The sequence below is a fragment of the Lithobates pipiens genome, unplaced genomic scaffold (genome assembly GCF_037356315.1).
Source record: "Lithobates pipiens isolate NorthernLeopardFrog02 unplaced genomic scaffold, aLitPip1_a1.2 Scaffold_19, whole genome shotgun sequence".
Classification (NCBI taxonomy): domain Eukaryota; kingdom Metazoa; phylum Chordata; class Amphibia; order Anura; family Ranidae; genus Lithobates; species Lithobates pipiens.
Genome location: NW_027507764.1, coordinates 41,663,293 through 41,679,472, shown reverse-complemented (window position 1 = coordinate 41,679,472; position 16,180 = coordinate 41,663,293). Strand labels below are relative to the sequence as shown.

The 16,180-nt window shown below is 49.4% G+C and overlaps 1 protein-coding gene across 2 annotated transcripts in view; it reads right to left on the bottom strand.

The window, feature by feature from the left end:
- The window catches only part of CRHR2 (corticotropin releasing hormone receptor 2), a 543,313-nt gene that overhangs the window by 61,071 nt on the left and 466,062 nt on the right, over positions 1 to 16,180 (bottom strand). For both annotated transcript variants that reach the window (XM_077490673.1, XM_077490674.1), the window contains one exon: positions 14,901 to 15,054. In XM_077490673.1, coding sequence (XP_077346799.1) covers positions 14,901 to 15,054 — 154 coding nt within the window. The remainder of the gene's footprint in view (positions 1 to 14,900; positions 15,055 to 16,180) is intronic.

The following is a 16,180-nucleotide window of genomic DNA, read 5'->3' as shown; positions in this document are numbered from 1 at the left end:
TTCTTTGCATTCATACGTGTACCCTGGGGCAGGACCCAGGTCCCCAAACACTTTTTATAACAATAACTTGCATATTAACCCTTAAAATTAGCACTTTTGATTTTTCACGTTTGTGTCCCATAGACTTTAACGGTGTTCTCACGTTGGAATTCATTTTTTGCCTGTTCGCATGTTCTGCTGTGAACCGAAGCGGAGGGCGGGGGGGGGGGGGCATCCCTAGTAATGATCATGGTATCACTGTGCTTGATTGGCCAACAAACTCGCCTGACCTAAACCCCATAGAGCAGTGGTCATCAACTCCTGTCCTCAGGGCCCACTAACAGGTCAGGTTTTATGTATTACCTTGGGGAGATGCCAACTAGAATATTGCAATCACTGAGCAGCAAATGATATCACCTGTGATTTATTTCAGTTATCTTGCAAACCTGGCCAGTTAGTGGGCCCTGAGGACAGGGTTGATGACCACTGCCATAGAGTATCTGTGGGGTATTGTTAAGAGGAAGATGAGATACACCAGACCCAACAATGCAGAACAGCTGAAGGGCGCTATCAAAGCATCCTGGACTTCCATAACACCTCAGCAGTGCCACAGGCTGATCACCTCCATGCAACGCCGCATTGATGCAATAATTCATGCAAAAGGAACCCCGACCAAGTACTGAGTGCATAATATACTGTACATGCAGTGGCATAACTAGAACCTTCAGGGCCCCGATGCAAGAAACCATGAAGGGCCCCCCTGAACCCCAGCCAGGGCCCTTTCCTCCGAGTCCGGTGGTGGAACTCCAGGGCGTGGTCACAGGTATGACCTTTGTGAGCCCTGTAGTTCCACCACTGGAATCAGTAGTTTTTTTTTATTTTTTTTTATTTTTAGGTGCCCCATTGGGGGACTGTCCCTAGGCAGGATGGGGTCCCCGTCCCCAGAAGAGATGAGGGCCTTTTCTCCAGGGCAGATGAAGTAACTGCCCCCAGGTGAGAAGGGGACCCTGTCCCCAGGGGAGGTGGGGGTCCCTGTCCCCACGTGAGATGGGGTCCCTGTCCCCAGGGGGAGATGGAGGGGTATGTAATGGTGTGTGGGGGATGGGGTCCTCTCACTCACCATGACCAAGCTGCAGGCCACGCACTCATCCATGTTGGCCTGGGCTCCATCCAGTGTGCTGGATGGGCGATCAGCATATCTCCCAGAAAGAACTTTCATCATCTTTGTATGACGGGGGAGGAGGGGGGCTGGCAGACAAGCCTGCAGTGTCCTCCGGGGAGCCGTCTCTCATAGAGCTGCACTGCATCTGTGTGCTTAAAGTTTGTTTACCCGGGAGAAGTATGCAGTGCAGTGTGGGCCGGACTCAGGGGGGGGCGGGACTCTGGCTGGGGAGAACAGACATCAGACTGAGCAGCAATGCATGGAGCAGGAGAGGGGTACTCTGAGGAGCCGGCCGAGGACACAGGTCATGCGGGGAATGCACAACTAAAGAGCAGCCAGTGCGATAGTCGAGCATGGAGCTCTGCTAGTCACCCTCCACCTCCAGCCACCCGTGTGCATGGTGCACTGGTACTCCTAGATGCCTATGCTGCTGCCGGCCATATGTAGAGGGGGCTGCATGGGCCCCCTGCATCACAGGGCCCAGTTTCGGTCGTGACTGCTGCACCCCCTATAGTTACGCCCCTGTGTACATGGACAGACTTTTCAGTAAGCCAACATTTCTGTATTAAAAATCCTGTTTTTATTGGTCTTATGTAATATTCAAATTTTCTGAGATATTGAATTTTGGGTTTTCACTCGCTGTAAGCCATAATCATCAAAATTAAAAGAAAGAAATATATCTCTCTGTGTGTAATGAATCTATATAGTATATGAGTTTCACTTTTTGAATTTAATTACTGAAATAAATGAACTTTCTGATGATATTCTAATTTTATGAGACGCACCTGTCTTGTGATCTCTATCAGCGTGCAGGCGAGCACCGGTTAAAGTTTGTAGGAGGAGTTTTCATTCTCCTCTGACTGTTCTATGAGACTGCATGACCCCTGACCCTCTGTGTGGACAGTGCTGGTTGGCCCTGTGCTGATCACTTGCACCCTCCCCCCAAAAAAAAAAAAAAAAAAGCTCCCTAGCCATAAACAACAAACTGAGCATGTGCAGAGTGCCCCCAAGGCTGTGTTTTATTGAGATGGATTGGGGACAGCAAAAGAAGGGGAGGATCAAAGAAGACAGGATCAATCAGCCATTTTACACAATGCAGAGGTTTAACTCTTTATGTTCCACAGTGAGTATAACAAGCATACTTTACTGCATATACAGACAGATTTTTACTGTTGTGGGTTTAGTATTCCAGGAAGACCCCTTGTTTAAGTACTAAATAATTCCCTGAGAATATTCCCCGCTCCGCTGGTTTAAAATGGTATTTGTAACAAATAAAGAAAAAATTTAATTGGTTCGTCCTCACTTCTCCAGAATCCATAATCACTGCATTCAGCGGGCCAATAAAATCATTTCAGAGAATGAAAAATGATAGGAAAGTGCTTAATGTATTTTTGAAATGCGCTCATTCTTGGAGGTGCCGGTTCCAGTTCAATTATAGAGAAGCAATTCGGACGGCATTCATTTTGGGATATTAAAAAGTAAATGAATAGGATTAAAATGGCTTTCCTAAATAATGTGGTTAAAGGGGAATGATATCTAAATCTCCAGGCAGAACCGTAATTGTATTTTTGTGTTTTGGTTTTATCATTTATTATATTTTAATTATAATTCAAAAAAAAAATTTTTTTTTTCTGTACATTTCCTGTACTTTAAAAATCATCTGCAGCTTTAAGTTAAATACTAGGCTTTGCCAAACAAAAATAAAAATAAAAAAATGTGCCCCCACCAGTCCAACATATAAAGAATATAATACTCATTTTGTCTGGAGGGAATCTAATCTAATAGAGAAGAATACTTTACTCTGTGGCCCTTTGACGGCTGAGACTCCGAAGACCGACGAAAGATAAAGACCAATGGTCCACCAAGTCTTCACCCCCTTCAAAGCTGTCAAACCATGGTCCTGCTGACTTTGGGTTTGACAGCTTTGAAGGGGGTGAAGACTTGGTGGACCATTTGGTCTTTATCTTTCGTCGGTCTTCGGAGTCTCAGCCGTCACAGGGCCACAGATTAAAGTATTCTTCTCTATTAGATTAGATTCCCTCCAGACAAAATGAGTATTATATTCTTTATATGTTGGACTGGTGGGGGTACATTTTTTGACATTCTGTTAAATGATGCCTTGGAAAAAGGAGCATTATGTTCGGCCAGTGGCAAGTATTGTACCCCCCAAATCATGGACTGTTATGCCGCGTACACACAAGCGAATTGTCCGGCGTACTTAGTCCGGCAAACAATCCGGCGGACTTTCTACCGAACGGACTTGGCCACACACGGACACACAGAAAGTCCGGCGTTTGCATGTACGACGGGACTAGAAAAAGGAAGTTCAATAGCCAGTAGCCAATAGCTTCCTTTTTTCGTACTTGCTTCTGAGCATGCGTCATTCTTAGTCTGCCGGACTAGCATACTCACAAACGTATTGTCCGCTAAAACCCAAGTCCGGCGGAAAGATTGGAGTGCAAAACTACTTTCTAAGTCCGCCGGACTTTACGCTGGAAAAGTCCGCTGAAGCCCACACACGATCGAATTGTCCACTGAAATGCGTTTCGGCGGACCAAGTACGCCGGACAATTCGCTCGTGTGTACGCGGCATTATCAATCCCTGAGCCCCATTTACCAGTGTATATATACGGGAAGGAGAAAATATAACAAGCTCAGTTTTAGAAAGATTGAGATTGTGGAAGTGGTGTGACATCCATACCTGATATGTCATTCAGTAAGTTTGAGATCTGTGAAGAGATCGAGGGGATGAGTTGAGGAGAGGAGAGATAGATCTGGGTGTCATCAGCATAGAGGTGGTATTGGAAGCAATGAGAGGTTATCAACTGGCCCAGGGAAGATGTATAGAGCGAGAATAGGAGGAGTCCAAGGACGGAGCCTTAGGCCCCTTTCACACGGGATGGATCAGTAATGATCCGCCCCGTGCAGGGCCGTTTTTAAGGCAGGGCAAAAGGGGCAGCTGCCCTGGGCCCTGTCATTGTTGTGGGGCCCAAAGCAAGCTGCCTCATACTTTCCAACTATCCTGGTTTAAATTCCCTCATCCCTTGAGGTTTTAGTCCTGTGCTGTGTCCTGATATCTCAGTGTGAAGTGCTGCTACTAATGCTGCCCAGCTCTGCCCTATTATGTACAGCTGACTCACCTGCAGACTATGTGTTTACATGTAAATTACCAGCATTCATACGTAAATAGCGGCTGCATTCATATGTAAATAGCGGCAGCCGGTGTGTCATGGTCGGTTCCGAGTTCCAGCGGCCCGTGGAAGACTTACCGTATATACTCGAGTATAAGCCGAGATTTTCAGCCTCTTTTTTGAGGCTGAAAGTGCCCCCTCGGCTTATACTCGAGTCACCGCTGTCTGACTGCTCGATCAGCGTATCGAGCAGACAGACGGCGGACATTAAAATTCAAAAGCCGCGCCTCCTTCTCCGCCTCCGCCTGTGATAGGCGGAACACTGAATTTCCCAGCAGTCAGTGTTCCGCCTATCACGGACATCCGTTCATTCTCATACTACGGACGAGTATGAGAGGATGTCCGTGATAGGCGGAACACAGGCTGCTGGGAAATTCAGTGTTCCGCCTATCACAGGCGGAGGCGGAGGCGCGGCTTTTGAATTGTAGAATGGCCGCCGAGAAGAGCGGCGATCCTGGAGCGGCGATCCATCGGCACGACACGGGACGGAGGAGGCACGGGACGGAGGAGGCTCGGGACGACGGCTTGGGACACAGGTAGGCTGGACACACACACAAGGCTGCACGGACACACACACACACACACACACACACACACACACACACACACACACACACACACACACACGGATGGATGGATGGATACACACACACACACACACACACACACACACACACACACACACACAGGGATGGATGGATGGATGGATGGATACACACACACACACACAGGGATGGATGGATGGATGGATGGATACACACACACACACACACACACACACACACACACAGGGATGGATGGATGGATGGATGGATACACACACACACACACAGGGATGGATGGATAGATGGATGGATACACACACACACACACACACACACACACACAGGGATGGATGGATGGATGGATGGATACACACACACACACACACACACACAGGGATGGATGGATGGATACACACACACACACACACACAGGGATGGATGGATGGATGGATGGATACACACACACACACACACACACACACACACACACACACACAGGGATGGATGGATGGATGGATACACACACACACACACACACAGGGATGGATGGATGGATGGATACACACACACACACAGGGATGGATGGATGAATACACACACACACACACACACACACAGGGATGGATGGATGGATGGATACACACACAGGGATGGATGGACGGACACACACACAGGGATGGATGGATGGATGGATGGATGGACACACACACAGGGATGGATGGACGGACACACACACAGGGATGGACGGACACACAGGGATGGACAGCCATGTCTCACCCTCGGCTTATACACGAGTCAATAAGTTTTCCAGTTTTTTGGGGGTAAATTGGGGGCCTCGGCTTATATTCGGGTCGGCCTATACTCGAGTATATACGGTACCCACAGAATTGGTCCGTTGAGCGCTAATAGGTCTTCCCGGGCGCGCGTTAGCGCGAACGGACGCACGCGGGTGCGAGCAGGTACGATCGGGCGCACGCGGGTGCGCGAGATTGCGAACGTGCGCACGCGGGTGCGCGGGGTCACGGTCGGTTGCACGGTTTCACGTGGGCGCGAACGGGCACGCCGTGCGACCGTTCTTGGCGCCCAGAGGGCTTCTTAAGAGATCCGTTCTAGTGGCCCGGTGCTGTCCTGTCTACAGCGTTCCTGTGAGTTACCTCTGCTAAACCTGATTGTTCCTGCCTCTGATCTATCCGGCCTGTTCCTGTTTACCCCTGCTTGCTGCCAGCCTTGACCTCGGACTTCCTGACTACGCTTCTGCCTTCTCCTCCGGTACCTCTACTGCCTGCCCGTTGACGACCCGGCCTGTGTTGACCCTGCTGTTGCCTGCTTATCCAGTTTGTCTCCGTGACCGCTGCTGCCAGTTGCCCGCCTGCCAGCCGTTCCTGTGTGACTTCCTGCACCTGCTGCCAGCCGCTGACCGCTCTCCAGCTGTTCCAGTATCATCTGCCTGCACCCGCTGCTGCCTGACACCAGCTCCAGGACCAAGCCTACCTACACGGACTTGGCACTTGTGCCCTCTGACCTCTAGAGTCCCTGTTCCCACTTTCAGGGGATCTCGAGCCAGAGGCTTACGAGAGGCCGCTCCCTGCACTCCGGGCTCCTTCCACCAGGTACGTGACAGTACAGGACAGCCATGTCCGAGCCCACGCAGGGAGCCTCTCCTATGGATGAACTTTGCCGCCACCTCGCAGGCCTCACTCAAGCAGTGAAGAGTTTACAAGAGGGCTATAGTCAGCTGGAGGAACGGGTCCAGGCCCTGTCTACTTCTTCTTCTTCTACTGCTTCCGGAACTTCTGCTACTCCTGCTGTGGTAATGCTGCCACCCGAACCCAGGGTGCCCACACCCGAGAGATTCTCTGGTGATCGTGGGAAATTCCGGACTTTTCGCAACTCATGTGAACTGTTCTTTGCTCTACAGCCCAGGACCTTTTCCCTTGAGGCCACCAAGGTGGGCTATGTCATCTCGCTGCTAACCAGCGAACCACAGTCCTGGGCCCACCGCTTATTAGAGAAGAAGGATCCTTCCCTTGAAACCCTGGACTTCTTCTTTCAGGCCATGGCGCGGTTATATGAAGACCCACAACTAACCGCCACCGCCGAAGCAGCCCTGCACTCACTGCAGCAAGGTCGCCGACCTGTAGAGGACTATGTGTCGGAGTTCCGACGCTGGAGTTCCGACACAGACTGGAACAACGCAGCGTTACGCTATCAGTTCCGCATGGGCCTATCGGAACCCTTGAAGGACGAGCTCGCCCGAGTGGGCATTCCAGAGACTCTAGAAGCCTTGGTGGAGCTAGCTATTCAGATAGACAGGCGGCTGAGGGAACGTCGCCTGGAGCGGTCCTCAACAACTCCTCGTCCGGTATGGATGCTTCCCCGGGTTCCCAGCTCTCCTCATCCTACCTCTCCCGCTGTCTCCACGACAAGTCAGGATCTCCCTGAGCCCATGCAGCTGGGCCTACTTAGGCCTTCCTTAACGCCAGAGGAACGCCAACGTTGTCGGGAGGGAAATCTCTGCCTATACTGTGGAGGGTCTGGACATTTTGTGCGTAATTGCCCTGCCAAGCTCCGTAAGTGTCTCTCCGTATCTTCTGCCCTTACGTTAGACTGTCCTAGTACTACCTCCCATTTGACTGTGTCCATTTCCTTGCAGCTACCAGGAGGGAACGTCCGGACCAACGCTATTATTGACTCGGGAGCTTGCAGCGGCTTTATGGACTTAACGTTTGCCTCAAGATATAACATCCCTCTCCAGCCCAGGGCAAGGGGACTTTCTATACATCTGGCCGATGGCTCTACTCTTAAGTCCGGTCCTGTAACCCAAGAGACTCAGCCCTTATTAACCACCATTGCCAGAAACCACCAAGAACTGCTCTGTCTGGATGTTATTACCTCCCCTCTCTTCCCTATCATTCTCGGCATGCCCTGGCTAAGGGCACATAACCCCCTTATTGACTGGTCCACCGGGGAGTTAAGATTCCTCTCACCTTACTGTCTCCAGCGCTGCTTGTCAGGAACCGACCAGGCTCCCCCTTCGTTGCTCTGCCTGGAAGTTGACGCAGAAACCCGCCAAGCTGTACCACCTGCCTACCATGATTACCTGGATGTGTTTAGCAAGAAGGGCGCGGAGACCTTACCCCCTCACAGGCCATACGATTGTCCTATTGAATTACTTCCAGGGGCAGAAATTCCTTTTGGAAGAATTTTTCCACTATCAGAGACTGAGTTGATGACCTTGAAGTCCTACCTGGATGACAATCTCAGGAAGGGATTCATACGTCCCTCTACTTCACCGGCGGGAGCGGGAATCTTTTTCGTGGAAAAAAAGGACCAGACTCTGCGCCCCTGCATTGACTACCGGGCCCTTAACAAGATAACCATAAAGAACCGTTATCCCCTACCACTTGTGCCGGAACTCTTCCAGAGACTGGGGTCAGCAGCAGTGTTTTCGAAGCTGGATCTCCGGGGGGCCTACAATCTGGTTCGCATCCGTGACGGCGACGAGTGGAAGACTGCCTTCCGTACTCGTTTCGGGCATTTTGAGTACCTAGTCATGCCCTTTGGTTTATGCAACGCTCCCGCCACATTCCAGCATTTCATTAACGACATCTTCAGAGACTACCTAGACCTGTTTGTCATTACTTATCTGGACGACATCCTGATCTTCTCCTCCTCCCTGGCAGAACACCGGGGGCACGTCAGGAAAGTACTAACCCGACTCCGACTTCACGGGCTATATGCCAAACCGGAGAAATGTACCTTCGAACAACGGAGTATTCAATTCCTGGGGCTGGTAATTTCTGTAGATGGCATCGAGATGGACCCTCAGAAGATCTCCGCTATCCGTGATTGGCCCGCTCCTACTGACAGAAAAGGGGTCCAGCGTTTCGTTGGATTCGCAAATTTCTATAGGAAATTTATTAGAGGATTCTCTACTATTATAGCCCCCATCACAAGACTGACCAGGCAGGGTCTGAAGTTTCAATGGTCCCCAGAGGCTCAGGAAGCCTTCTCTACTCTGAAAAGCTTGTTTGTGTCGGCCTCTATTCTCAAGCATCCTGACCCGACCCGGCCTTATATCCTAGAGGTTGATGCCTCTGAGATTGCGGTTGGGGCGATTCTCTCCCAGAGACATGGGCTTAGGGCCCGTCTGCACCCAGTCGCATTCTTTTCCCGCAAGCTATCCGAAGCAGAGGCGAATTATGACGCCGGAGATCGGGAGCTATTGGCCATTAAAGTGGCCCTTGAGGAATGGCGCTATCTGCTGGAGGGGGCCACACATCCAATCCTCATTTACACAGATCACAGAAATCTGGAATATTTGAAGTCCGCCAAGAGGTTGAAGCCACGTCAGGCCAGATGGGCTCTTTTCTTTTCCCGGTTTTCGTTTCACATAACTTATCGCCCGGGTTCCAAGAACACCAAACCGGACGCCCTGTCCCGAATGTTCAGCGAGCCAGAGGCCTCTCCACATCCAGATACCATCCTGACCTCAGGGAACTTTCTTCTTCTTCAAACAGATTTGCTGTCCCTGATCAAGCAAGTCTCCGCTGGTGCCACTCCTCCACCTAACATCACACTTCTGGCCCAAGACGAACTTCTCTGGTATGAAGGCAAAATTTTTGTTCCCCAGGAGGCTCGGGTGCCAGTCCTCAGTGCATGCCATGATCACCCGCTGGCCGGCCATTTCGGTGCCCTCAAGACCACCGAGTTGGTCCAGCGCACCTTTTGGTGGCCCCAGTTGAGATCCGATTGTAAAAGATACGTGGAGGCATGTGTCATTTGCATCCGAAACAAAAGCAGCAAGTCCAGGGCCTGGGGTCTGATGAAACCATTACCTGTTCCAGAGAGGCCTTGGCGGATGATATCAATGGATTTTATCGTGGAGCTTCCTCCATCAGAAGGCTATTCCACGATCTTCGTGGTAGTGGATAGGCTAACCAAAATGGCCCACTTCTTGCCAATGAAGGGCACCCCCTCCGCTGCAGAAACCGCTGAGGTTTTTATCAAAGAAATCGTGAGGCTACATGGTGTTCCCGCAAACATTATTTCTGATCGGGGTGTGCAATTCACGTCTAAATTCTGGAGAGCACTCTGCAGGGCCTTGAAAATTGATCTTTGTCTCTCGTCTGCTTACCACCCACAGACCAATGGGCAAACAGAACGGACGAACCAGACGCTGGAGCAGTACCTGCGCTGCTTCTCGTCCTTTTCTCAGGACAACTGGGCTTCCTTGCTCCCATTAGCGGAGTTCGCTTATAATAACTCCATCCACTCTGCCACAAGTCAGTCTCCGTTCTTCGCCAATTATGGCTTCCACCCCTCATTCTTGTCCCAAGACCTGCCTGAAAGCCCGGTACCAGCAGTCCAGGAGAATATCGACTTCTTTAGTTCCAACAACAAACTACTGCAGGAGACCATGGCAAGGACCCAAAAACATAATAAAGAAGTCTTTGACAGGAGGAGAAGGGGGGAGCTAGAACTTAAGGTTGGGGACCAGGTTTGGCTCTCCACGTTGAATTTAAAGATGGCCTGTCCTACTAAGAAATTGGGCCCAAGGTTTGTGGGTCCCTTCCCAATTGTAAGGAAGATAAACGACGTAGCATTTGAACTAAAACTGCCAGAATCATTCCGGATTCACCCCGTATTTCATGTAGCGCTACTCAAACCAGCCATCCCGGATCCCTTTGACAGCCGGAGGATTGTCCCACCTGAACCTGTAATCATCGACGGTGAAGTCGAGTACGAGGTGGAATCTATCTTGGATTGTAGGCGTAGACGGAATCAAGTTCAATTCCTGGTGAAGTGGAAAGGGTACGGACCTGAAGAGAATTCTTGGGAACCTGAATCCAACATCCATGCCAGGAGACTGATTCTTGCCTTTAAAAGGGCCCATCCTAGTAAAATGGCTCAATTGGGCATCCGGAGGCTGCCCCTTGGGGGGGGCAATGTCATGGTCGGTTCCGAGTTCCAGCGGCCCGTGGAAGACTTACCCACAGAATTGGTCCGTTGAGCGCTAATAGGTCTTCCCGAACGGACGCACGCGGGTGCGAGCAGGTACGATCGGGCGCACGCGGGTGCGCGAGATTGCGAACGTGCGCACGCGGGTGCGCGGGGTCACGGTCGGTTGCACGGTTTCACGTGGGCGCGAACGGGCACGCCGTGCGACCGTTCTTGGCGCCCAGAGGGCTTCTTAAGAGATCCGTTCTAGTGGCCCGGTGCTGTCCTGTCTACAGCGTTCCTGTGAGTTACCTCTGCTAAACCTGATTGTTCCTGCCTCTGATCTATCCGGCCTGTTCCTGTTTACCCCTGCTTGCTGCCAGCCTTGACCTCGGACTTCCTGACTACGCTTCTGCCTTCTCCTCCGGTACCTCTACTGCCTGCCCGTTGACGACCCGGCCTGTGTTGACCCTGCTGTTGCCTGCTTATCCAGTTTGTCTCCGTGACCGCTGCTGCCAGTTGCCCGCCTGCCAGCCGTTCCTGTGTGACTTCCTGCACCTGCTGCCAGCCGCTGACCGCTCTCCAGCTGTTCCAGTATCATCTGCCTGCACCCGCTGCTGCCTGACACCAGCTCCAGGACCAAGCCTACCTACACGGACTTGGCACTTGTGCCCTCTGACCTCTAGAGTCCCTGTTCCCACTTTCAGGGGATCTCGAGCCAGAGGCTTACGAGAGGCCGCTCCCTGCACTCCGGGCTCCTTCCACCAGGTACGTGACACGGTGGCATTCATATGTATATCATGCCCCCTGAGGTCATATCCACAGTAATCTCTAACAACCAATCAACAAGCAGAAATCATGTGCTATAACCTCTAGTAACTAATCAGTGAGCTGTAATGTGTGCTGTAACCTCTAGCAACCAGTCAGTGAGTGGTAATGATACACTGTAACCTCTAGCAACCAGTCAGTGAGCGGTAATGATACACTGTAACCTCTAGCAACCAATCAGTGAGCAGTAATGATACACTGTAACCTCTAGCAACCAATCAGTGAGCAGTAATGATACACTGTAACCTCTGGCAACCAATCACAATAGTTGCATGATCTGAGTCAGTAAACTGATTTTGAGTCTAGCTGCTATTTATTGTATGTTTCAGAGCAGGTGGAGAGCGAAATTACATGGGGGGGGGGGGGGGAACAAGAAAAGTTTTGCCCAGGGTCCAATCAATGTTAAAGACGGCCCTGGCCCCGTGATGATCCGCTTGCTCAGTGGGGATCGCTCCGTTGTCCCCGCTGAGCCGGCAGATAACAGGGCGGTCCCGGCACACTGTGATATGAAAATCCGTATCGTACCTTACCCTCAAATCCTCGCTTCCTTTCCAGCTCAAATTCCTGCGACCCCCCCCCCCCCCCCACGCCCTCACCACACACACACAAATCCCCCTTCCCAGCACAAATCCTCCCCCAAATCCTTCCTTCTAGCATGCATCGCCCTCCCAGAACAACCCCCCAAATCCCTCTGTCTAGAGCAAACCCCCTCCCAGCACAAATCCTCCCCCCAATCCCTCTTGCTAGCACCAATCCCCCTCCTAGCACAAATCCCCTTCCCAGCACTAATGCTCCCCTAAATCCCTCCTTCAAGCACAAATCCCCCTCCTAGCACAAATCCTCTCTTCCATTTTTAGCACCAATTCTCGCCCCAAAGCCTTCTTTCTAGCACAAACCCCCGTCCCAACACAAATTCTCCCCCCAAATCCTTCCCTTTAGCACAAGTCTCCCACCCAGCACAAATCATCCCCCCAAATTTCTCCTTCAAGTACAAATTTCTCTCCCAGCACTAATCTTCCTCCATATCCCTCTTTCTAGCAGAGATTCCCCTCCCAGCACAAATCCTCCTCCAAATCCCTCCTTCTAGCATGAATCACCTTCCCAGAACAAATCCCTCCCCCTGCCCCAATCCCTCTGTCTAGAATAAACCCCCTCCCAACACAGATCCTCCCCCCATATCCCTCTTGCATTCTAGCACAAATTCTCCTCCCAAAGCCTTTTTTCTAGCACAGATCCCCCTCCCAGCACAAATCCTCCCCTCCAAATCCCTCCTTCTAGCACAATCCCCCTCCCAGCACTAATCATCCCCTCCAAATCCCTCCTAGCACAAATTTCCCTACCAGCACAAATCATCCCCTCCAAATCCCTACTTCTAGCACAATCCCCCTACCAGAACGATACCAGCCCCCAATTTACTCCTTCTAGCACAAATCTTCCCCCCTCCTCCTAGCCCCCAGTACAAATCATCTTATCATCCCCCCCCCACACACTCCTCCCAGCATAAATCCACCGCAGCACAAATCTTTGATAACTCCCCCTCCCATATTCCCCTCCTCTTGTGCATCATACATGTCAGAGCCAAGGAGGATCCTAGCTTCCTTCAACTCTGACATGTAGCGTTGTTATAGGCCAATTGGGGGAAATACTGGCTGGTGCAGGCGAGGAGATTCGTGGTACTAGCAGGGGCGGACTGACCATTGGGCCACTCGGGCACTGGCCGAGGGCCCTGAGCCACTAGGGGGCCCCATCTGGGTTGCCAGTCTCAGTAAAACCAGGTACAGAATGTAAAAAGCTGTGTTTTTTTTTTTTTTTACATCTGTCTCTGAAATGTCCCTTACCGACATCCTTTTGGTCTAAAAATCCCAAGATTATAGCTGCCCCGCCTCTCCAGTACCTCCTCAGCCAATAGAAACATGTCTGTGTATACTGTGTGTACATGTATGTGTATACTGTGTGGCCCCATAATCTCGGATTGCCTGGGGGCCCCATAATCTCCTATTGCCCGGGGGCCCCATGAGTTGTCAGTCCACCCCTGGGTACTAGGGACCCAAGGCAGCCCGCAGGAACTCTGGGGAAGGTGCACTGGGTGTCTGGCAATAGCGTGCTCCTGGCAGGTGAATTTGTGAGGCCAGGTGCCAGAACTCCTGGGGTGATCCTGCGGGATCCAGGATGGTTGGGAGGTATGATTTTGGCCCCCTAAGAATTTTGCACCCAGGGTAACTGCCCCCTGTGGCCCCACCTCTGCATCTACTGGGGAGTACATTCTATTTTTTTGGCCAGCCCAGGGTAGTCTTAGGATGACCCTCTCAGTCTACCCCCTGTAAAAATAAAATATGAGACACGGGGTATTATTCCAGTACAGTGGATTAGCACACTTTTTTTTTTTTTTGCACACTAACATACACTATATTACCAAAAGTATTGGGACACCTGCCTTTACACATGAACTTTAATGGAATTCCAGTCTTAGTCTGTAGGGTTCAATATTGAGTTGGCCCACCCATTGCAGCTATAACAGCTTCAACTCTTCTGGGAAGACCGTCCACAAGGTTTAGGAGTGTGTCTATGGGAATGTTTGACCATTCTTCCAGAAGAGCATTTGTGAGGTCAGGCACTGATGTTGGATGAGAAGGCCTGGCTCACAGTCTGCACTCTACGGACTAAGACTGGGATGTTATTAAAGTTCATGTGCATGTAAAGGCAGGTGTCACAATACTTTTGACAATATAGTGTACATCTATAGTGCGTATTTGCCTCAAACCAAAGTACCTAATGTGGTTCCTATCTGTTCTCCCTACTATCTGCAAAAGTTATCCCAACACCACAGCATGTCGGGAGATGGCCTGCCCACCCACGCCCCCCACTTAGTACGCCATTGATCTCGGGAGATGGCCCGCCCCCCTCCAGCGCACAGCAGATGATTGACAGCCTCAGCTGCTCCTGTTCCCCTAAGAGATTGTGTAGAGAGGTGCATGTCCATACCCTCCACTCAGGTCTCAGATTACACTCCTTGCTCTAATCTGCTCAGTGTGCGAAATAAGGTCCCCCCCCCCCCCGCCTGCTGGAGCTGAGAAAGAGCCTTTGATCTGTGTGGTTTAGAAGGCTGAAAAGAAGAGAGGGCTGCAGATAAACAAGAACAACTGATGTTGGAGGATTTTGTTTTTATCTCTGTGTATCATGTGTGGGTAATGACTTCAGTATATGTAAAGGGTTTACAACCCCCCCACAATGTAAAAATGTATGGAAAAGACTTACACCATCCTATGAAGAGGAAGACCCATTTGCGCAGCTTGTCCGTGGAGTAGGTCATCACTATGGCAGTATGGAGGTAACAACCTTCCACAAACATCCAGAAGAAGTTGGTCACCACAAAGTAATTGTAAATCGTTGTGATACATCGACACCAGATCTGGGAGAGAAGACGGAAGATCCATTTAAACTGTAATCTAATGATTTGGGGTCATTATTCCTTTTTCAGGGTTTTTCTGGCATTTTATTTGCTTCTGTACAATAATGTTGAAGGTTAATTCCAGGCATCAGTATGTTATAGCTTGGACCAATGTAACTACAGTATATACCATACCTGGCTGATGGTCCTGGAAGCTGGAAATCACTGACCCCCCTACACCAAGAGGTCCAATACCTTCCCAGTTCCATGCGGAGCGTCCAGCCTGCTGCACTGTGATCACAGGAAGGTGGCCGCACGGCACAGGGGCCATTCAGAGAATGCTGTGCATCTTCTGAATGAATGCAAAGCTTTCTGAGACTGGACGAGGTGAAGAGGTGGGGACTATAACAGTCTAATACAAAATAAAAAATAAACTACAACATTATTAACAATACCAATGCAGATATTATTATTATTATTATTAGTAATAATAATAATAATAACTTTTAATTCTAATATCATCTACCAAGAAATGGCTACAAAATGCCCCTGCTTAAAATAAAACCTGTCTATTGGACTACAAAAAAAAAAAAAAAAAAGCAAAATTAAAAATAAACTACAACATACCAATGCAGATATTATAATTATTATTATTATTATCATTAATAATAATAATAATAATAACTTTTAATTCTAACATCACCTACCAAGAAATGGCTACAAAATTCCCCTGCTTAAAATAAAACGTGTCTATTGGACTACAAAAAAAAAGCAAAATTAAAAATAAACTACAACATTATTACCAATACCAATGCAGATATTATTATTATTTTTATTATTATTATTATTAGTAGTAATAATAATAATAATAATAATAACTTTTAATTCTAATATCATCTACAAAGAAATGGCTACAAAATTTCCCTGCTTAAAATAAAACCTGTCTATTTGACTACAAAAAAAATAAAAAAATAAAAATAAACTACAACATTATTAACAATACCAATGCAGATATTATTATTATTATTATTATTATTATTAATAATAATAATAATAATAATAATAATACTACATTTAATCCTAATATCATCTACCAAGAAATAGCTACAAATCCCCCTGCTTAAAATAAAACCTGTCTATTGGACTA